The 22,650-nt window shown below is 39.7% G+C and overlaps 1 protein-coding gene across 1 annotated transcript; it reads left to right on the forward strand.

The window, feature by feature from the left end:
- Window positions 1-205: 205 nt before the first annotated feature.
- Window positions 206-2,451, forward strand: TMSB4X (thymosin beta 4 X-linked). The gene is made up of 3 exons (XM_054974647.1): window positions 206-330; window positions 1,568-1,681; window positions 1,977-2,451. The coding sequence occupies exons 2-3, from the start codon at window positions 1,582-1,584 to the stop codon at window positions 2,009-2,011; spliced, it is 135 nt and encodes a 44-aa protein (XP_054830622.1). The 5' UTR covers window positions 206-330; window positions 1,568-1,581; the 3' UTR covers window positions 2,012-2,451.
- Window positions 2,452-22,650: the final 20,199 nt, after the last annotated feature.

Below are 22,650 nucleotides of genomic sequence, written 5' to 3' on the forward strand. Positions count from 1 at the left end.
GTGCACATTTAAAATACTGCTTACCGGAATTGCACTTATATTATACAAGACGGGGAGGGGGAATAAATGTCTATACAAAAGTAATTATTGGTGAGATTTTTATTGCGGGCTTTTCCTTCTCGTATGTTGCACGAGCATTTTCTTTAATTGAAAAAGAGGAAGCCGAGAACACGGAGGGCGGTGAAACAGTTAAGCTGATTCCCGATGACATCACTGCGATTTGCATAAAAGCGGGGCTATAACTGGTCATGCAGTGAGAGGCTCCTTTTATACTACCCTCCGGAGCAGCTGCTGTAAAGGGCGGAGTCGTGTCTGTGCAAAGCGTCACTGGTGAGGAGACCATTTCTATATACGGGATTTAAATAATAATGCGTTTCTGTTGTTAGTATGACTTTTTTCCCCCTTGCATATTTGGATGCGCTTGGATTGCGGAGGAGACTTGTCGTTTGAACCCTGCTTTGTTCCCTTTGTAATAAAGATCGCTCGCTCGCGCTGTCCGGTGTGCCCAACTGGGACTTAATTGCATCGAACGGCTTAAGCTTGGAGGGCATGGTGCAATGTCCATGTTGCGTGGCTGGAATTAAGATGCGGCTCGTTTCTCTCGGAAGAAGAAGCCTCTCTTCCTTGCTTTCGGGTGGGGATGGGGGTATTGAGGAAATACCGAGCGATCCGGACCCCCCCCCCCGCTTCTGTAATTTCCTTGGTCTTTCGTGCGGGATCAGCCCCCCCCCCCCCCAAATACGTGCGCAGAAAATCTCCTGCGACTGCTGGACCGACCCATGAGAACGGTACCTGGGCGTGATCGGTTAAGTCGGGGGGAGGGGGCGTCATCAGATCGCCTGCCCGACACAAAAGAACAGCCCTTTGTTTAAGCGCAGGCGGCCGCGGTGAACTGATGGCGAAGGAGAAAGTGAGGAGGCGGCCGAGGAAGAGGGAGGAAGGGAAGGGCGGTGGTTGCAGCTCTTTGTGAGGAGGCGAGGATGCAGGGCGCCTTCCAGACGTGCTGGGGAGGCAGGCACTGAAATGGAGGATGGGATTAGCAAAGGTTTGTGTTATATTGTGCTGGCACCGCTCGTGTCGTAGACATTTTTTTAAAAGAAGAAAAACCTTGCTTTTTTCTAAACACGATTTTCTTTTGTTATCGTTCCCACATGCGAACACAGGCTGGGAATTTTAACTGGAGGAAAAAATTCCCCAACCGCTTCCTTTCAAGTGTTTTGATTTTACCAAGGATACATTTTTCCCCCCAATTTTTAACCAAATTGACTAAGTTATTTAACCACCGACTCCACCCCGCCCGCGCCCCCCCCCCCCCGGCCAAGTGTTTCCACAGAAGCTCAGCCTCATGGCTGTGCAGCAGTATCTTTTTTCCTTTTTATAAGGAACTGGGTAGAACGTGTGTAAAACTGTAATTTTTTTTAAAGCGAGAGCTATCTGCTGCAGTTTCAACAGCAAGAAGTAGCTGGCTGGAGAGGTTGGCATGAATTCAAATGAGCTGTGCTTTTGTGATGAGCAACAAGGATGGTATAAATGCAACAGTCTTTTCTTTCTTCCTTTTTACGTGCAGATTAATCGGCAGATATGTCTGACAAACCAGATATGGCTGAAATTGAGAAATTTGATAAGTCTAAGTTGAAGAAGACAGAAACGCAAGAGAAAAACCCACTGCCTTCAAAAGAAAGTAAGTCTGTTTCAGAAAATGGAAAGAGGGCGTGGGCTGGGGGAGACAAAGGAGAGGCCAATCTGATAGCCATATGCCTTGAGATATCTTCCTCTAACTGGAATGAAAGAATTTCCATATATATTTCAGGACAATATAATGCACATATTTGCCTACGAATATATATATATTTAGCAACTTTTTCTTGTAAAAATATATATTTTTTTAAAAAATGGTTTTTTTAAAATCAAAACTCTTATTTCAAATGTTTAATCTTTGGTTTTTTTCTCTTTTCCTATTTGTTTATTTATTTTAGCGATTGAACAGGAGAAGCAAGCGGGTGAATCGTAATGAAATCAGCCCTTCCAAATGATGCACTGTACATTCCACAAGCATTGCCTTCTTATTTTACTTCTTTTAGCTGTTTTAACTTGGTAAGATGCAAAGAGGTTGGATAAAGTTTAAATGACTGTACTACCCCTTTCACATCCAAAAAAAGAGAAAAGAATAGAGAGAGAACTACTGATGCTGCACGAAGGCGCTGCCCTTTCCATCTGCCTGTCCAGCTTTGGTCCTGGTGGCACGAAAGAGCTTGCATGTTTCCTGAAAGAAGATCCTGGGTGGGACTACAGTAATCTAGTAACAACACACGAATATACGCAAAGCTGTATCAACGTCCTGCGAGCTGTAAAATGCAGTTAACCGAGTGCCATTTTTTTTTGTTCAAATGATTTTAATTATTGGAATGCACAATTTTTTTAATATGCAAATAAAATGTTTTAAAACCTGGATTTTATATTGCAATGATAATGTTTTTCAGAAGAATATTTTCAAAGAAGAAGCGTAAGTGCCTATCCTAACATGGAATTGTAAGAATCAGTAGAAGCCTGCGTAAGGCAAACCTTTTTCTCTGCCGGTATTTACCACGTTTGGGGTTTAGTCATGTGGACTTTCCTGCAAAATGCCCTTGAATTTTAAGATCATGTTAATTTATATGAGGGTGCTGTGCAGGAAATACTCCCATATTCTTTTTTGTCCCTTTAGGCAACTGGAATATCCATTGTAATTTTATGGACAATGTTTGGGGAAAGTATTTCTCCATACCAGTTTACCCCTTTTAATACATAATTCTTCTTTTCCCCCCCAGTATAGCACAGATCACAGTTTGTAACTCTTGGTAGCTGTATGTGAATAGAGAAGCCATTCACCATGGCAGCTGCTTTTATCTTACAAACTATTTGTCTGGAATTGTCCATAAGAAAACTGGTTTTCTAATCTTGCACTGCCATTAACACTATGCTCACAGTGGTTAAGTGATTCTGCTGCGAATCAGCACTCTACTGGTTTGAATCCCACTACTGCCATGAGCTCAGTAGGTGGCCTTGGGTAAGCCACTCCTCTTAGCCCCAGCTCCCCAGCTGCATTGTGGGGATAATAATAACACTAAATGGTTCACTGCTCTGGGTGAGGCACTAATCTGTCTAGAAGAGCGGTATATAAGCACAGTTATTATTATTTATTCTTCTAGACTGCTATGAGGTGGCAATTTATGGAGCTGTTCATTAATCTTTAGGACCGTGGTTTCCAAATTACACTTGGGGAACCCTTCTCAACTCTTCTACCAAGGGACCCCTGAAGATGACTTCTGGACATGTTGTAAGGCACAAAACACTTCATTTTGCACATTGTACCCTCTGAACCAGGCCTTAGTATAATCCTCTGTTTAAAAAAAAAAACACCTCTGACCTGTTGAAAAGATGGGGACTGACATGCAAGCTATCTTTTAGGGTAGTAAGTCCACCAGTTTCTGAAGACAACCCCCCTGAGTTCCCTGGGAAACCATTCGAGAATCACCACCTTGGAGTCACACTCCATTAATCATTTTACTTTGTTTGCCTTGGGGCCCCAGTTTTCAGAAGTGATTTGTTAACGCTATAATTGATCAGATTTACATTTTACCCTTTCTCCAAGGGGAGCTGTGAGCCCCAAGAAGTAAATTGAGCACCTTCCAGCATTTTGGGATCAGAGTCATTTGCCAGTTTGTTGACATGCACCCTTGGTTTTGTACCAAAAGCTTTAACAATGGGCTTTGTATATGAATAAAACTAGGCATCATTGACTGCAGTTTGGATCTTTCAGAGCTCTTTATAATGAGTTTCCATATGACTTGCTGTACAATTAGTTTACCTGGAAACGTGCTCAACAAAAAAAGTTTTCATTATTTACTCTTTGTGATCTGTGTGTAGGATTTAGCTGAACAACCAGAAATTGATAATGGTATTCTGTCATCTAATTATTTTGCAGTCTTCAAATTTAAAACCATTTTAATCTTTTGCTGAGTTCTGTGGCTTGCTTTGGTTATTCCTCCTAAAGAATCCTTTTCATCTTTAAAGTTGGGTTTTGAGGACGTACAGGAGATGAATCTGAGTCTGCCAATTTCTTGAATTAAGAACTTCAGATTCATCCCACCAAGCCCAGTTGATGAGCACCGGAAGTGAGTTACAGGTTCTTTCACTCATGGCTGCTCTTCAACATTCTTAATTCGTAGACTAGTTGTTTTAAGTGTCCAAATTTATGCATATCATTTAAGTGCATCAAATCCCGTTGGCACGGATTGGTTTAAGCATACCCAACTGCATCAGACAGATGTCACAGTGTCTGAAGATTAAATTCTCTTGGATATTAATGAAGACAAAAGAGATTAACAGTGAAATCCTATGCAGGGGTACTCCAGTATAACTCCATTGATTTCAATGGGTTTAGAGTGGAGCAACTGTTTAGGATTGCACAGTAAACATGACATCTTTTAAAGAACCATGAAGCTAATTCTCTGAATTGGGGTTTTAAATGTGAGTTTGTTTTAATAATTAGCCCCTTTGTTTCATACTCAACTGATGAGATTGGAGGAAGCTTAAAATTCAGTTTTGTGATAGAATGTGGATGGGATCATAGTTTTGTTCATATTTTAAAATACAAAATTCTTCTGAACAATCATCGGCAACTCTTTGGGTCCAGGCCAAAGAGCTGAACTCAGTCCAGAATTCATCACTTTTAAGTTCACTAACAAGAATTTGAGAACGCAGCTTATTTATAAGGCAATTGATGAGCACTTTTTTTGTACTACTTGAAAACGTTTGCATCCTTTCATACTGTGGAAATTGCACAGGAAATCATTGTGCTGAGACTCTTTAAAAAATTCTTTTTAATGAGACACCTCCCTGTCAGTGATCTTAATCTGAGAGCCACAGGATGTAGCCCTTGATGACTAAAATCCAAATTGTGGTGGCCAATACGGGATATGCGCAAACTAAGGCCAAGGGGAGTGGAGGTGGGTGTCTGAGGTTGCAGTGGTATGTTAGAGCACAGAAACCTGCGTCCTGCAGCCCCACAGCTATAAGCAAGAGTCTTACTTAAAACAAAAAGATTGCAAGTTTGATTGTAGCTTTTTATCTCTTTGACTTAAATCCATGTGTGAAAGGTGTTATATTTTTAACCATGTCTTGTAGGCATTATTGTATTTAGGAAGCAATCCTAAACAGGTCTACGCACATGTAGGATCCATGTTATTCAATAGTGCTTACTGCCAGGGAAGTGTCTTTAGGATTGCAACCGTGCCTCAGGTGGTAACTGTTAACTTGCATTGTGTGCATGCAGGTGGCTTGTATTCTGAACACCATGTTCCTTGATAGGACTTTTAAACATATGTAATACCGCTTGTGAGATAGATTTCTTTGAGCAGTATAGACCTGATCAAAGTTATTCTATGAATGAGGTGAAAAGAAATGGGATCTTCCACATCCAAACCCTTTATGTACCAATGCACAGGTCCTTAGCAAACTCTGGAATTAAAATGATTTGCTTATTTAAAAAGACTTGGGAATGTGTTTCAGAAAATGGGTGACAAGGTACAGAGTCTATTGCCTGTAAGCTTGGGATTCAAAAGCGCATGGATACATACCTAAGGGATGAGTCCCGTTTTAGAGGCTTTGAACTGTATATCTTGCATTCATTTCCATTTGAATGCATCTATGCAATGCATTTTACTCTCCTTCCAGGCTAGCCTTCGGAATGTACAGACTGGTAATTTAGAGAGTTCTCATCTCATCCAGATGCTGAAGGTCGCCAAGTATCAATCAATAGCAGTTGCCTAATGCTGAGCTGTGCTGGGTTGATGTTTCTGAGGTTTTGTTAGTGCAGTCATAAGTAGAGTTACTCCCTTGTCTGCTTCAGATTGCACTGTTACATTTGCATACTTGGGGACATGGGTTCTAAATACTCTCTGCGTAGCCTTAGCATCTGCTTGTTCTACAGCACAAGGAATGCATTCAAGAGGTCATGCCGTGTTCAGGACAGTGCAAAGTGCACTCTTTCCCCTGGTGGTGGCTATAAGATGTTTTAAACGGAGTAGCAAATAGTTTTTGTTTTCTCTTGTGCAGTTTATCAACCCTATGCCAGCACAGAAAGATTTTTATGTCTAATGTGCATCTTCTTCAAATCCACTAGATAAAAAGCAGCTCTTAGCCTTTAGTAGCTTCCTGTGCTTCAAACATTTTAGCTGTGGTTTTGGGCTGTTTAAGTAAAGGTGATATACACACACAAACGCATGCATGCACACACACAGGAGATGAGCACTACAACTGCTAAAAATAATTGCTTTCAGGCTAATTTTTTTTCCTTCTTGCATGCATTTTTACTTCAGAACACTTCTGTGCAAAACTGAATGTGTGCTAAAATGCCACTTCCTTAGTAACCTTTACTTCCCCAGTAACTGTAGGAGAATAACAGTAAGAAGATTTTGCCTAACCACTATGAAGCTTCTGCACTCAGACATTCTTGAAAATAATTTCTGGGTAGCCTCCCTGCCTGGATATCCAAATGCAAGCAATTAATATATTTCAGTGTAACACTGAATTCATTTAAAAACAGTGGCCACCAATGAGAACTCTGATGTCTCATTTTATATATGACTATCCCTGAAAAAGGCCCTTACTTTGATGCTGATACACATTTATATCTGCATAGGAGTATGGGCTGGCTGTACAGCAATGCCTTTTCCCCAGTTGTGTGTGCTCATAACCTTCCAAAGAACTTGTATGGGATATTCAGTCATACCTGCCTTTTTCCCCAAGGGAGACCCAAAGTGGCTTACATCATCAACAATACCAACAAGAATCCCTGTAGCACCTATTTTATATACAGCATAGTACAAAAGGAAATGATGCTTTCATGTCACAGGCAACTGGGATACCTAATAAAGGATAGTAACAGCGAAGTATTATCCCGGGTTAACCAATGCTGAAATCCTATGTGTACACACTTGAGAATAATACTTCGGAATAAGCTGAACTAACAGGAAATTATGAGTAAGCGTATGTTGTTTGGGTCCATTCCAATCTGGTTTCAGGCCTGGTGATGGGCCTGAAATGGCCATCCTGGTGGATGACCTGTGCTGGAAGATGGGCAGGAGGAGTTCCACACTGTTAATTCTCCTGGATCTCTGCAGCTTTTGATACTATTGATCTTGGTATCTTTCTGGACAACCTTTTGGAGTTTGGGACTGGGAGGTACTGGTCTGTAGTGGTTTTAGCCCTACCTAGAAGTTAAGTTTTAGGCTGCCCCTTGGCTTCTGGCCTGTTTGGTGCTCCAAGGTTCCATCTTGCACCTCATGCTTTTCAATATCTGTGTAAAGTACTGGGAGAGATCATCTGGAGATTTGGGCTGAGTTGCCAACAATGTGCAGATGATGCTCAGCTCTATCTTGAACTTTCAACAGGTCACAGGGAGGCTGTGGAAATTGTGAACAAGTGCCTCGAGGCAGTTTTGGAATGAATGAGGGCTGGTAAACTGAAACTTAATTCTGACAAAATAGAGGTTCTTCTGGTGGGATGAAGATTTGACCCAGGAATTGGGACATCTCCTGTTCTGGATGGGATTGTACTCCTCCTAAAGGAGCAGGTTTGTAGTTTGCGGCTGCTGCTGGATCCAGTCCTTTTGTTGGTTAAATAGATTGCAGTAGGGTGCCTTTCACCAGCTTCAGTTGTGAGCCAGCTGCAGGAGAGATCTTGCCACTGGTGCATGCCCTGGTGACATTTAGATTAGATTACTGCAATGCACCATATGTGGGTCTGCCCTGGAAAACTGTCCGGAAACTGCAATTGGTACAGAATTCTGCAGCCAGAAAGTTGACTAGAGTGGACTGTAGAGACCATACTACTCAAGTCTTGTTCCGTCTACACTGGCTTCCAACTTGCTTCTGGGCTCAAATCACAGCTTGATGTCAAGGACCACCTTCTCCTATATGAACCTATCTGTCCACTCTGGTCTTCTTCAGAGACTCTGCTTCAGATTTCCCCACCATCGGAGGCTAGATGGGTGGCAAACTGCCAAAGAGCCTTCTTGATCGTTGTGTCAAAACTTTGGAACTCTTTTCCTAGGGATATTCATCTGTCTCCCTCAATCACTGTTTTCTGGCAAATGAGTGAAGATTTTCTTGATTTGTTCGGCATACCCCCAATAAATGTTTTTGGCCCTCCTTCCTGGTTTTGCTGTTGTGTGTTTATATGTTTTTATTGAGTCACTATTTTAAATGCTATTTTAATGTTGAATTGTTTTGATGTCCACAGACTTCAGAGATTCCTTTTGGATGGAAAGTTGGTATAGAAATGTTTTAAATAAATAAATAACATCAGTATATAGAGTACTACCAACTATTACCTTTTTCACCTGTGTGCCTTGAATTTCAACATAGATTCTGCATGCAGACAGAACAATAAAAGTTAGGCTTAGACTGGAGCAACTCTGCTTAGAATTGCGCTGATCAAGTGTGCTTATTAAAAGTATAGGGGCTGTACGCATGATATTCCTGTTCCATGTGTGCGTCATCTCTGATCATAGATCAAGAGAACTGATCATAGATAATTTTGATGCTTGTAGTCTTACAGACCAACAGTACACCCAGAGTTACTCTAAGCCTTTGATTTCAGTGGGTTTAAGCTGAAGTAATTTTGTCCAACCATGAACTGTAACTTATCCCTTGTGAGATGACACCTATTGCTAATTATGTATCTATTTGTTAACCTTTATAATTTGACAAGTAAAAAAGTGCCTTCTCTTTTTCAGCAAAGGAGAGTCACATTTTGTCAAAAGATTTAACCATAAATAAAAATTTTACTCACTACTGAACCCAAATAAATCACTCTTCCACACTCACAGAGCTTGTTCCTGCTTGGCATCAAAATGTCCTTGAACATATGGGATCTATGTTGACTTTGGAGAAAGGTTTACTTTTGTTTCCATCCAAAATCAGATACTCATGGAGTTGGCTAAATAACACTAAAATGAAATGTAAATATTTCTCTAGCTAAAAGCAGCATGGTATTGGTGCTCTTTGTGGGAACAGGTCAGATTATGCATTGTTCTTCAGTTATGGGTGCCAAAAATTCATAAGAATTGATAAAATATGAAATACTGAAAGTGAATTATATTGTGTTCTTCTCACGCAAATATTCATTTCTGTAATCTAGAATATGCTCTAGGACATGTAAGGTACTTTTGTTATCTTTGCATGCTTCATAACCACCCTTATATAATGCTTCATGCTTAAAGAATGTACAAGGCTGAGGTTCTCCCAATATATCAATGCATATTTATTTCTGATAGTTGATTCTTAAGGTCCATTCACATACCAAGTTTGGAAATTATTCACATGACCCACTAGTATGTGATAATCATTAAAAGTCCACAGGCAATTGCTGCCTGCATAATATTTTGGGTCCTTGCTTATAGTTCGCAGTACAAGGATACCTCCACTGCTATCAAAGGATCATGTTATAAACTAGTTTTAATTCAGATGCCATCCACAATGAGTTGTTTCTGTAAATTTAAATGAATGTAGGAATGTAAGAATGCAAATATATATATATATATATATATATATATATATATATATATATATATATATATATATATATATATATATATATATATATTAAAAATCCAGAATAATGAATTAAAGATATCTGCAACCTTTTAATTTTGTACCAACAATAAACAATTCAGACCTAAGACATCTTGTGGCCAAATTAGATTGGTGACAATGTGGATAGTGCAGATAGCGCGGGTTTAAGATAGGAAGTTAGATAAAGATCGGTTGCCTGGTAAATGGAGAGAGTGGGAGAGAGGAAATGGAGAGAAACTGTGGGAGAGAGGAAGATGAGCTACCCCCATGAATCCTTGCATGTCCCCTAGTATTTTCAAAAATCTTGCATACATCTTTCAGAACTCTTGATGTTCTCTTGCTTCTTTTGTTCAGAGTAACTTTATAACTTATGAGCAACAGTATCAGATGATGAAAGTTTTGTGCAGCAACACAACTTCAGACCACATCCTGAGACTCAGCCTAAGTAATGAAGTCAGCTGCACTCAGTAGTTTTAACACATATGTTTCTGGATACTTACAATTCAAAGGGCATTGAGGCGAAGGTTTATATTCAAACAGGCGGAAGAGTACTGCTTCGTTTCATCCCTCGACACTGAGTAATATGAGATTTGGTACAGTAAAGGTAGTAAGAATGTGAGCTTTGAGCGCCAGGAAGTCCCTGGTTCGATTTTCACTTCATCTCTAAACTCATTAGGTGGCCTTAAGCCACTGCCTTTGAACCACAGCACTCATCTTCACGATGGGAATAAGAACAGTAACCTGTCTTATATTTGAAGCAGGCTGCTCAGCTGTTCTTGAACATCCTATAAACTTCACAAAGGAATATAAGTACACTTCTCTGCCTTTAATATGATTATATGGTAACACTAAGCACCGTGGAGAAATATTTCACAGAAAACTCTGCATTTATGTATTTTAATGCAAACATAATGGTTTGTGTTGCCATGACGACTTCACGATTGAAGTTCCAAACACTTTTACTTGTTGTAAATGTCTTCTATTGGAACTTTTGCTGGCTTCAACAGATTTCTGTCATGTTGAGAAGCAAGATGACATGTTCTACTTGGGTGGCAGCCGTAGTAAGAATGCAAATAAAATGTTCCTCCAGCAGCACAACAGTTTTCAGGAAGTTTATCTACCTGTTTCAAGGTTCACATAATAAGCTGCAGACCTGTCTTCTTGTTCCTCTATAAAGGATTTGCAATGGACTTGAAAGAAATATTAATGTAGTATCTTAGTTCATAAAAGTATGGATCCTCTTTTCTTCTGTGCTATCAATTTGAATAAAAGAAGAAAATGGAATTTTTTATCCCGTCGAGTTCATATATATTTACATTTATTCCCAAGAACAACACCCATGTACACCCTTTTTAAAATGGTATCAAACTCCCATTTGGTTTGCATACGATACCGCTGTGTAAAACAAGTACACTGCCTATAGACTCCAGACTGTGCAGAATCATTCCTGTATGACAAATGTATTTCTTTGGACAAGTAGTCCATCTATTTCAGCATCTGCTTCCACACAGTGACCAATCAGACACATATAAGAAAGGAGCAGAGGCCATAGTCATATGGCCATAATCCAGCTGCACTGAGCAACACCCATTCCAGATCCCAATGGCATTTCTTACAAGTAAAACATTCCTCAGCCAATGCTGAGAAGGGATGGAACCATTTTAGTTTACTGGGTAATTCATTGTTGTTGTTTCTGTTTAACTTTTAACTGCTACTTCCTACCCTGCAGCCTTATAAAGTGGCAGGTTAGAAACTGCATAAAACAACAAAAGAGAAATTTTTAACACAAAGGAGAACTGTGCAGTTATGTACACATACTGTCACAGTGCTTTATTAAACAGCTTCCTATATGTTCTAGCTGTAATATTGTAGGCAGACACTAATGTCCACAGCATATTTTCTGTGTGATTTTTCTGGCTTGATTAATCTTGATGTTCTGGAAAATGTTCGAAACTTTTGGTTAATCAGAGTTTTGAGTGAAAATGAGTATTCTTTACACTGATATACTAGAGCCATATTGGGTACACTGTGAACTCAGATAACCAGGTGTTTCACAAAATTCAGTTTCAGATAATAGAGGTTTTGCTGTGTATGCCAGGATAGTGTGCAGGACTGCTGCCTGCAATGATATCATTTTTAGTTCTGGCATGTCAGTAAAAATTTAACAAGGAGCTCCTTAAAAAGAAATGTTCTTTATCAGGTGGCATTGCATGTGCTGTTCCCAGAGTTATGTACTCCATTCCTCCCACACTGATTCATCTCCAGATAAACAAGATAAGAAAGCAAAATCTCATCCAGCTGAAAAAGCTTGCATGTGTGCTTGGAAAAGCAGAGTATGTCAAGGACAGAAGCAGCTGCAAATCAGGATGAGGCAGAAAGAAAGAAGGTATGGTAGGAAAGGAATGACTAAGGATCCACTTCCAAGATTAGAATGAGTGAAAGGGAATTATTCATGGCTTTTACAATGGATAATTCCTGGCCTCCTCTTGTCCTGACTCATAGATCCAGAGGAGTTAGCCGTGTTAGTCTGTAGTAGCAAAATCAAAAAGAGTCCAGTAGCACCTTTAAGACTAACCAATTTTATTGTAGCATAAGCTTTCGAGAATCAAGTTCTCTTCGTCAGATGCATGATCCAAACTGGTCAAATACAGAAGAGGAGGGGAGATAGGGGAGAGAAGGAGACATATATCAGACTATGAATGGTTATCACAGGTAACAGATTTCCTTTACAGAGGCGTGGTCTGGGGGAGCCCAGTGACGCCTGGTGTGGGCTTTCGGGGACCACAGTTCTCTTTGTCAGATGCATCTGGCAGGGAGAGCTGTGGTTATCGAAGGCTTATACTACATAGGAATTGGACGCTTTTACTGCTGCAAACTAACACGGCAAACTGACTCCACACCAAAAGGAGATGTTTACATTTACTAGCAAAGGAATGTTTTGGTTGCCTCCCCGCTAATTGCATCCTGTCCCCTTGTGATATATGTCCCCTTCTTTCTCCCCTCTCTCCCCTCCTCTTCTGTATTTGACCAGTTTGGATCATGCATCTGACGAAGAGAACTTGATTCTCGAAAGCTTATGCTACAATAAAATTGGTTAGTCTTAAAGGTGCTACTGGACTCTTTTTGATCTGACTCTGGCTGGAATTCCCATTTTAAACACGAAGACAGTCAAGACCCAGAAATAGTTCAGTCACCTCAATCCTTCATCCCCTTCCTTCTGTCCCTCAGCATTTACAAGTAGGCACGGGCAGAGGCAGAGAAACTCTTAGTTTTAGGGCTGAAAATGCCCTTGATTTATTGTTTCTTCTCCAAGCCAGAATAGCAGTTCTGCCTCCTCAGGATGAATCTGCTTATTTCTCAGAGCCCAGCAGCAAAACTATTTACAATGCAAGCTGTAACTACTGGCAACACGCTCAAGTTATAACTCCCACCCACATATTTTGAGATCTGCAAGTGTTGAATCATTTTAGCTTTTCCCCCCATTAGACACAGAAGGGAAATTAAAACATTTCAAAAAAACGTGGCACTTCAGATACTTTTTAAAAGCAGCAATTTTGTATATGCTTGCTTGGAAATAAGCCCCACTGAACTCCTTGAATAAATATGCAAAGGATGGGAATATATGATTTATTGTGGTTTGAGATTTCATAGGCAACTATAATATACTGGCCCAGTTCACTCATTAAGAGGCAGATTTTTACCCTCAAAACCATCGAGGTTGTTTGCTGGGGCTTGGAAGCCTCTGGTAGTGTATATCTGAGTGTAACTTAGAATTCCTTTTGTCCCAAATTAAGTAGGGGAAAAGCAGAAGTCGTCTTCTTTAAAACCCTACTAGCGTAGGGTTGCCAGGTCCAGGATGGAAAATTCCTGGAGATTTTGGGCATGGAGCCTGGAGAAGGCAGGGGATAGGGAGGGAAGGGACCTCTTCTACAAGGTATAATGGCACAGTCCACCCTCCAAAGCAGCCATTTTCTCCAGGGCAACTGAGCCCTATGGCCTGGAGATCAGTTATAATTCCGGGAGCTCTCCAGCTACCACCTGGAGGCTGGCAACCCTACAGTAGCGGCTAAGTAAAGTTCAAAAAGATAACAGCAGGTTTATTCAACAGGCAAGGTTGGTATGTAGGTAGGCAGGGAAATGTTTGTTGAACAGAATACTTCACAAGCACTAGGCACAATAATCTTCTTACAGCTTAGTTTCAGTAGTTACAGATCTTAGAAGTGAGTGGTTGGTAGTTTCAGACTTAAGTTACTTAAACAAAATTCCTTCATTGATTTCACTTCACCGTTTAGGTGTTCTGACTTCAACACAGTACTCTTTTCCTTTTACTCCAGACCCAGGGTACTCCACAGAGCCAAAAACCAGGCACTGGGCAGGAATTATTCTTCTACTAAAGACATAACCCTGATCTCTTGGCTGAAGGGGAGTCAAGTACTACCCACTTCCTCTGCCAACCATATGCTCCCAGTTCTATCTTGTCTGGGTAAAATTAGTGCTGGCTTTCATACTTTAGTTCATCAATTAAAAGCTTTTCGTAAACCTTAAGCTGTCCCAGTTAGGGAAAATGTTTCCTCTTTTCCCTCAAACAGAAGAATCTCAGTCTGACCCTCCCTGGTCAGATTCCAAACTTTGACTCTCTTTGACAATCCTGTCAGTTCCAATTTGTTACCTTCTCAGTGGCCAATCTCAGAGAGGAGGATGCAATCTGTCAATCATGCTCCCTTTAGGTAGTTGTTTTTTAATCATTTACCTTCCACTCTCTGGATGTAGCATTTGATAATCCTTGCATTTAAATTGCCCGTTTCATCACAGCAACATACTTTGAAGCCTCTCTTTGTTTTCTTCAGTATATTCCCATGAAAGATACAGAAGCGAACAGAAGAGGTTCTTCAGGAGTCTGTTTTGCATCATTAACTAGAAGCTCTGAAAAAGTGGCATTGCTTATCAATTATATAAGAAATAGTTGATAAGGCTATTAAATTGGAGTAAGGGTGGAATAAAAATATACTAAATAAATAATTTTAGGTAAACCTATTCCCAAAACAAATTTGTTTTGATTTTGGATCAGATATCAAGCAGAACGTGTTCAACTCAGGTCCATTCTAAACTCCAGGTCCTGTCACGTTCCCAGTTATAACATCAAGAATGTATGAGGCCTGGAGGCTCTCCATTTCAAACTGCCTTTCAGGTCATCGGGGACACAATGATGCCTGGAGACTTCCTAAAACTCAAACCAGTCATTCTGCCCCTTTACTTTCCTTCAAAATGTATCTATTGGTAGTAAAAATGAATGCTACAGGAACAATTCCCTATGGAGTGAGATTTATGGGATTTGTAGTTTTCCAGGTATTTTGAGTCTGTAGCCTTTTGGTTGTTGCTACCACCATGTAAGTTTCAGCAGAAAGGGAAGCAGTAACTGCAGAACCAGACCAAACTAATTATGAGCTTGGGTTTCCAGGTCCCCTTACCCTCCCGGTGGAAAAGGGGGGGAGCCAGTGCTCACCTTCTCTGGTGCTCAGGGACTCTACTCATGTATGTGCCTTGCATGTGTGTGGCCCCGTGCCAGTGTGATGAAATCACATCCGGGAAGTGATGTCATTGTGCAAGGCTGAGGAACGTGTGCACACGCTTCACTGCAGGCCAATTTAACTGTTTACCACATTGAGGGCCCTTATTGAACAGAACGATGAGATACAAATGTTTTGAATTAATTGATGAATTAATTCATTATACACATTATACACATGCTCTGGGTTCTAATGTTTTCCCCCTGATAATGGTAGCATACTGGAAACTTTACAAGCAAAACCAAAATTCAAAAAGCCCCACTGCATGCATACATTCCACTGTATTTTATTTATTTGTTTACAATAACATTTTACTCCTCCTTTCCTCATGGTTCAAGGCAGCTTACTTAAAATACTTAAAATTAAAACAAAATAAAATAACAATCTCAGATGCCTCCCTCCCTCCCTCCCTCCCTCCCTATGGAGCATGACCTTCCTCTTTTCAATATCGGCATTTTCATTCTTTGAGTTTGTAAAAATAATATTTATTTATGTAATGCTTGTAATGTTCAAAATTACCTGATATAATCTTTATAACAATAGGTCAGCATTATTATTCTTACATTACAAATAAGGCTGAGAGAGAGAATATTACCTCAGGCCATCTAATGAGTTAATGACAGATATGAGATTTGAACTAGCAGATTCCTAGCTCACAACTCATTCCTTTAGCTATTATGTTACACTAGATTTTACTTAAATGTCCCATTACCTGTGAACATGGTTAAGTGGAGCTTCATTTGGAGAAGAATAGCCAAAGGTAATGGGTTGGAATTGGATCCAAAGTTTTCATTGTATTAATGGTGAAGCCTTGCTCTGGTGGAAGCATCATTCACATTTGGAAAGCTAGTGCAAAGCTCCTCTATTAGTGGAATCAAACCTTTGGACCCAACCAAATGAAGTCAATTAACCAAGACTTTCTTCACTATGTTACAAGGAATGGGATTTGCACGAAGTCACGTTTGTGATATTGTGTAGGATCAATTAATTTCAACAGGTTTTTTTTGAATGTGATAAAACCATTGCAACTACTGAGGGCAGATGCATGAATAAAGATTTCTCAGAGGACTTAAGCTTTAATTGGTCTTTGTCTCATAGTGGCAGTGAATATTTTCTGATTAAACCATCTTCTTTGCTCGTGAGAAAACTAACTTTGTTTAGCACTGCTTTTACAGTCACACCATTAAATGTATTAAAAACTTAGAAACTGCCCTACACAGGAACATGTCTGTACATTCATTTTGCATCTTATACGTGGCTTGGGTCCTATAGTAACTCAATTATAGACTAGTTTCTAGCAGTCAACTGTGTTTTTTCCCCCTATGTTTCATGGAAAATAGGTCACTTCTTCACATTTAGCATGCCTAATATATATTTTATCAACCACAGACAAGGGGATAACACAGACATCAGCTCTTTCTGCATAAGCAATATTTATTCTGGCAAAGGTTGGTGGTGCCCAGAGATCTTTGAGCAAGTATACAGTCTTTGTGTGATGACAAATAGCCCACAGTGTAGCCGTTCAGATTGTGTGAGGAATTATTTGTGTTTAATCTTAAAATGCACAGGAAAGAACATATGATTAATCAGTCCAGAATTCTAAACAATTCCTTGTTCTTTATTCATAGTCCTTAACACCAGAACCTCTTTTCATACGTATGAATTAAAAGAGAAGGAAAATTCCACACTTTGATTGTAGGTACTAAATGATAGTTATTAAAGGGTAACACATTTGCATTAGAGAATCTTAAGTGTTCAGATCAATAGTGAGATTCTCACTTGGCTTCTGGGAAATCAAATCAATTATTTAGGCTAAAATATACAGCTAGATGACCCCAGACAAAATGAACATTAAAATGCACATGCAATGACATACTACTTTACTTATGATTAATCAAACCAGAATTCTAAACAATTCCGTGCTTTTTACTATAAGTAACACCAGATAATTTAAAATGCCTCTTAATAAATATGAATTAAAAGAGAAGGAAAATTCCACACTTTTACCACTTTGATTGAAGGTACTAAATGATGGTTATTAAGGGGTACGCATTAGAGGATCTTGAGTATTCAGATCAATAGTGAGAGGCTCAGTTGGCTTCTGGGAAATCACATCAGTCTGTTAGGTTAAAAAGGCCTCTGAGCCAGTGTCAGTCGTGGTAGACTTTATTGGGCAGGATGGACCGATGGTATATGGCAGCTATGTTGTAAGACTTCTGAGTTGTGTACTTGGACAAAAAATTAAGACATAAATAGCAATTAAATCAATGTGTAAAATGTAATAAAGGAAATGGCTTGTTTGTCTTTTTACATTTAGTGAGTTTTAAAAATGCTGTCATGTTCTGTTAAGTTTCCCAGTTGGAGGGGGTCCATTATTCCCTATGGGGGACACTTTCCAGGGGGCTGTAGTGGCTGCTTTTCAAACAAATGACACCAACATTTCCGGGAACCTAGTCCTGCCTGTCCATTAAAGAACCCCCACCCCAAGAGTCAAATGTATTGGAACAAGGTGCCCAGAATCTCCATCATCTCCTATGGTCACCATTGTTTCCTGTGGTCTCCATTGTTTCCTATGGTCAAAAAAATTCAATGCCTTCTCCAGGGCAAAGAAGCCAATAGTGATATACACAAGAGCAACCTCTGATCAAAAGCCTCCAAATGCAAATAGAACCAATAAGACCAACAGAACTGAACTATTCTCCAATGTTGTATCCTTGTATTATTCTGCAGAAGAGAGTGTAAGTTCCTTATAATGCATGGAGATATTTTAGCTTTGCTGTAGTCATCATTTTGTTTTGCTTTGTTTTGTTTTTGCAGTTAGCTTGTTTTAGAGCATACCTTAGGAATGCTTGTCTCAACTATTTCAAATATCTGCCACAATCTTGGGTTCAAAACAGGCACAGTTATTATAACTCATGTCTTGGCAATATAGTAGAATACTTTTAATGTGTTTTTTGTGGAAGAATATGTAAGGTTTCTAAATAAGTTGGTTTCCAGCAGGTCATCTTTTAAAATAACTAGCATGTCTACTGGAGTAGTTAATGTTCCGTTTGATAGTGGACTGTAGGGCAATTTCTTCAGCAATCCTTACCAGATTAGCAATATTTCTGAGATTTATTATAAAAGCCAATTGGTAACTTTTCAGAAGTTAGCAATGTTCACATATTGTGGTATTATGCGCATGCTTATACTTGCACAATGGATTTCTAAGTGTAATTTATCCAGGACTTTAAAATAGCTCTACATGAGAAGACAAAAGTATAAATCACAGGGGAGGCAAAATTTGCCAGTTTGAAATTCATATCAAGAAACCAAGAAACAAGAACTTCTATGTGAATCTAGTAATGCTTAAAACCAAGCCAGCTGTTTTCTTGAATGAAGGTAGATTTGAAATCCTCATTGTGTTGTAAAAATGTGGAATTTCTCTGGAAGTTATTGGGAGGTGGAGGGGAGGGATGGGATATTGTACAAAACTTCCTGCCTTACACAGATTATTTTTCAGATAAAACAAGATATTCCTAGTGAGAGAAGAGAACACAAACTTGAGGTTTGGCAAAAGACAGGATGTAGCATGTTGCGCAGTACAGAATTTGTTTGGTCCATGGTTGAGAAGTGACTAATACAGCACACAGAACCTTGAAAAATTCCTCTTCCTAAGAAAACATGTGTGCTATTGTCCTGGGGGAAAATGGCTGTATGACCACACTTCCTGAGTCAGGGAAGCCATTGAGTTACCTCATTGCTGGATACAATTAAGCATGCCTGAAATAGTAGTGCAGCTTATAGTCATTGGTATGGGTCAGTTTTCAGCTTACCCATTTCCTCTCGTTCCTGCAGTTATAGTCAAATGAAATAGTAATGCAGAAATGGTATGTAAAACAAATCAAAACTAATAAAACAAGAAACGATCAATTTTGTAGACATGAAACACAGCCCCATGCCAGAACCAGGAGTCCTATATAAATTCAATCCCCCAATCCCCCAAATTGCCAAATCCTAGTGAAAACACAAACTAAGGGTTTTTAGAGCGGTCATGTACATTCACCTTCTGCAATTTTGAATTTGAGAAATTTGCCTGAAGAGATTATTCATTCAATTTTATGGTTTGGGAATATGCTGCTAGATAATTTAATATGGGCACAGAACTGGCGAATTAAAGGAGAGTGATAACATAACAGCTACCTTGGAGGCCCTGAAAGGGGGAGAAAGGTGGGATATAAATTTTGTAAATCAGTATGTGTATTCATAATTCGATAGTTGTATTGATTTTTAAATACACATTATTATTTTAGGAGATGCAGGAAATACTCATGTTTTCAGAGCAGTTTTCCATAGCCACAAAGGCTAGAAAATGAGGGTCTTTTCAGAAGAACCACTGCATCTTCAAAGGGTAGCCATGTTGGTCTGTAGTAGAAAAAAAGATTCAGGTCCAGTAGCACTTCAAAGACCACCTAGATTTCCAGGGTATGAGCTTTTGAGAATCAGAACTTCCTTCGTATCTGTTGAAGAGTGCTCTATCTATCGAAAGCTCATACTCTGAGCTTTCTAGTTGGTCTTTAAGGTACAACTGGACCAGAGTCTTGCTTTTCCAAGGAATCAATGAAGAGATTCCTGGTTATAACTTTCACCCATAGCCTATATATGCAAGAAAGCATGTTCCTTTAAAAATTAGGACAGTGCATGCATTACAGATCTGGTAATTATTTATTGTTTCACCTAATACTTGGAGCCATCACTGACACTTTATTAGAACATCCATCTTGTATCTTCTATTTCTTCTATAACGAATGCCCTTACTTTCTTATTTTGTAAAGAGGTCTTTGTCTATCTGTAAGGGTTCCAAAAGCTTTTCAGAGACCCTTAGGAAATATAATTAGGCATCTGGTACAGGAATTTTATAAACTGCAACTTTTACACTCAAATAACCACAGGTTTAGTATAAAATAGTTAACAGAAAACATATTTAGGATTTTTTTCTGTTGTTGCTACAAAGATACTAAGAATTGAAGCCAACATTTTCTTAACATTAAACAGAGTATACTTCTGGCACAGAGTATACTTCTGGCACAATTCATTCTAGCATATTACAACTAACATTTCTAAGTAGTAGATTTTATTTCAAGTGAAGTTATCTCTCTTCTTTTCAGGTAATTTCTTTTCACGTTTTTCCAGCTTCTACTTCCCAGCTGTCACGTAGCTTCAAAATGAAATGAATATCTCGCTCTTTCTCTCTCTCTCCCCCACTATCCTTGCTGACATGCTCCATTTCATCCAATCAACACCAAATTCCATTTAAATCGGCATTTTTATCCTATAAAAGAGCTTCTCAACCCTTTCTGTCTCAAGCTCCTCTTTATCTCATGTGTATTTCTTTCTCTTTTCAGTCTTCCTTAAACACTCTTTTAAAGAATGTATAGAAAAATCAACTCCCAAAGTATGCAATATCGTGCCACATTACCACAGGATAGGGATCCCATTCCCCGAGTGGGGCCGAGGGATCCCCCGCGTCCATCTTCCACCTCCCGCCACCACTCACCTGGCCAGTGGGGGAGAAGGGTGTAGGAATGGGCCTCCCAGGTGCGTTCCTGGGGTGATGCAATGACATAATTCCCGGGAGTGACATCATTGTGTCTCCCCTGAGACTGTGCACTTTGCAGTGGGTCGATTTGGGCCCCAAATGGGCTGAATTGTGCCCATTTGAGTCCCAAATAAGCCTGTAGTGAAGTGCTCATGTACTCCTGCACCTGCATGATGACATTACCCAGAAATGATGTTATCAAGCAGGTGCAGGGTAGGGTTGCCAGGCCCAGGTTGTGAAATTCCTGGAGATTTGGGGGGTGGAGCCTGGAGAGGGTGGGGTTTGGGAGGGGCCTCAGTGGGGTGTAATGCCATAGAGTTCACCCTACAGAGCAGCCATTTTCTCCAGGAGAACTGGTCTCTGTTGCCTGGAGATCAGTTGTAATTCCGGGAAATCTCCAGCTACCACCTGGAGGCTGGCAACCACAGTGCAGGGCCTTAAGAAAGAGAAGTGCCAGGTCCCTAGCCTCCCACCAGGAGTGGGGGCACATGTGGTTCTCCACTTCTCCTCTTCCATTTTATTCCCATAACAACCCTGTGAAGTAGCTTATGCTAAGAATGATTAGACCAAGGTTATCTAGTGAGTTGCATGGTGACTTGACCTGAGTCTATCCAGGCCTAATCTAATGTTAAGCACTACACCACTGAGCAACTCATTTGCCTGGTGGCCTCTGCATCTCCAAGCAGGGATATATTAAGACATTGTGAGGCCATTGTGAGTCATTTTTATCCATTTAGAAGTATCTCATTTATTTGCTACAGAAGCTAATGGCTGTCTCTATTTATTAAAATCTGATTTGTATGTCACTCCATGGAGGAAATTAATGGAGACTAAACTCCATTTTGGGGGTCTTAATGAGTTAGTGAGAATGGGAAGGTTAGCAGCATGTTCTGTGGGGAATGAATGTTTATATACTCTGGATTTCTTGACCACTATGTAGAGATCCTGTATGGTACGCTCTCCTTTGTATTTTGGATTGTCCTATCCAAAAGCACCTTTACCATAGTTAGTTTTTTAAAACCATTATATAGTAGAGCATTTATGCTTAAAAGACTAAACTCTGTTCCTTCTCAAGTAATGCAAGGCCAAATGCAAAGGATTCCATATTCTGATGGACTTTGTGACTGTGCTACTGGACAGATAGAAACTGTGGAGCATTGTTTACTGGGATGCAATATTTTTCATAGTATTAGGGATGTGTGAATTACTCCTATTTTTTATGGTAATAAAGTTTTATCAATACCAGACAAGGTTAAAAAACGTTTGGAATGTGTGTGGACTTAGAAGTTACACTGACTGCTGCCAAATTTTTTGCCTACGTAATTACATTTAAAGAATCTTAAGTGCAGTAACTGTTTGGTCATTTTAAAATGTTTTGTTGTAGTATTTAGTGTGGCATTGCTGAAGGCCTGTTGGCCAAATGAGCAGTATCATTAAAGAAGTGTCTCATAATTAAGAAGCCATAACTATAGTTTACTTAGCTTGTGCAGAAATCCAGTTCTGGATCCAAGGAACAGCTCTATTGCACATGTGTGTGTTGAATATAATTGAGCAAGATTTGATTCCAGTACCACCTTAAAGACTAACAAGGAGTTTCCAGAGAGCTGGAAACTCTTTGTTGGTTTTTAAGGCCCTACTGGACCTCATCTACTGCAGGCCAACATGGCTCCCCACCTGAAGCTAGAATATTATTACAACTCTGTCTGTATCTTTAGGGGGGGAAAGATATCATTTAAAACTGGAAAAGATATAGTGCATTATGATGTAGGCTGATTGCGATACCAACCTACTGAAAATGGAATAATTGGAAATTTAAAATAAAATATTTTTTTTTAAAAAAAAGAAAAGAAAATGGAATAATGCAGCCACAGTGGTAGTTCTTCTAGTT

The sequence above is a fragment of the Eublepharis macularius genome, chromosome 3 (assembly GCF_028583425.1).
Source record: "Eublepharis macularius isolate TG4126 chromosome 3, MPM_Emac_v1.0, whole genome shotgun sequence".
NCBI classification, from domain to species: Eukaryota; Metazoa; Chordata; class Lepidosauria; order Squamata; family Eublepharidae; genus Eublepharis; species Eublepharis macularius.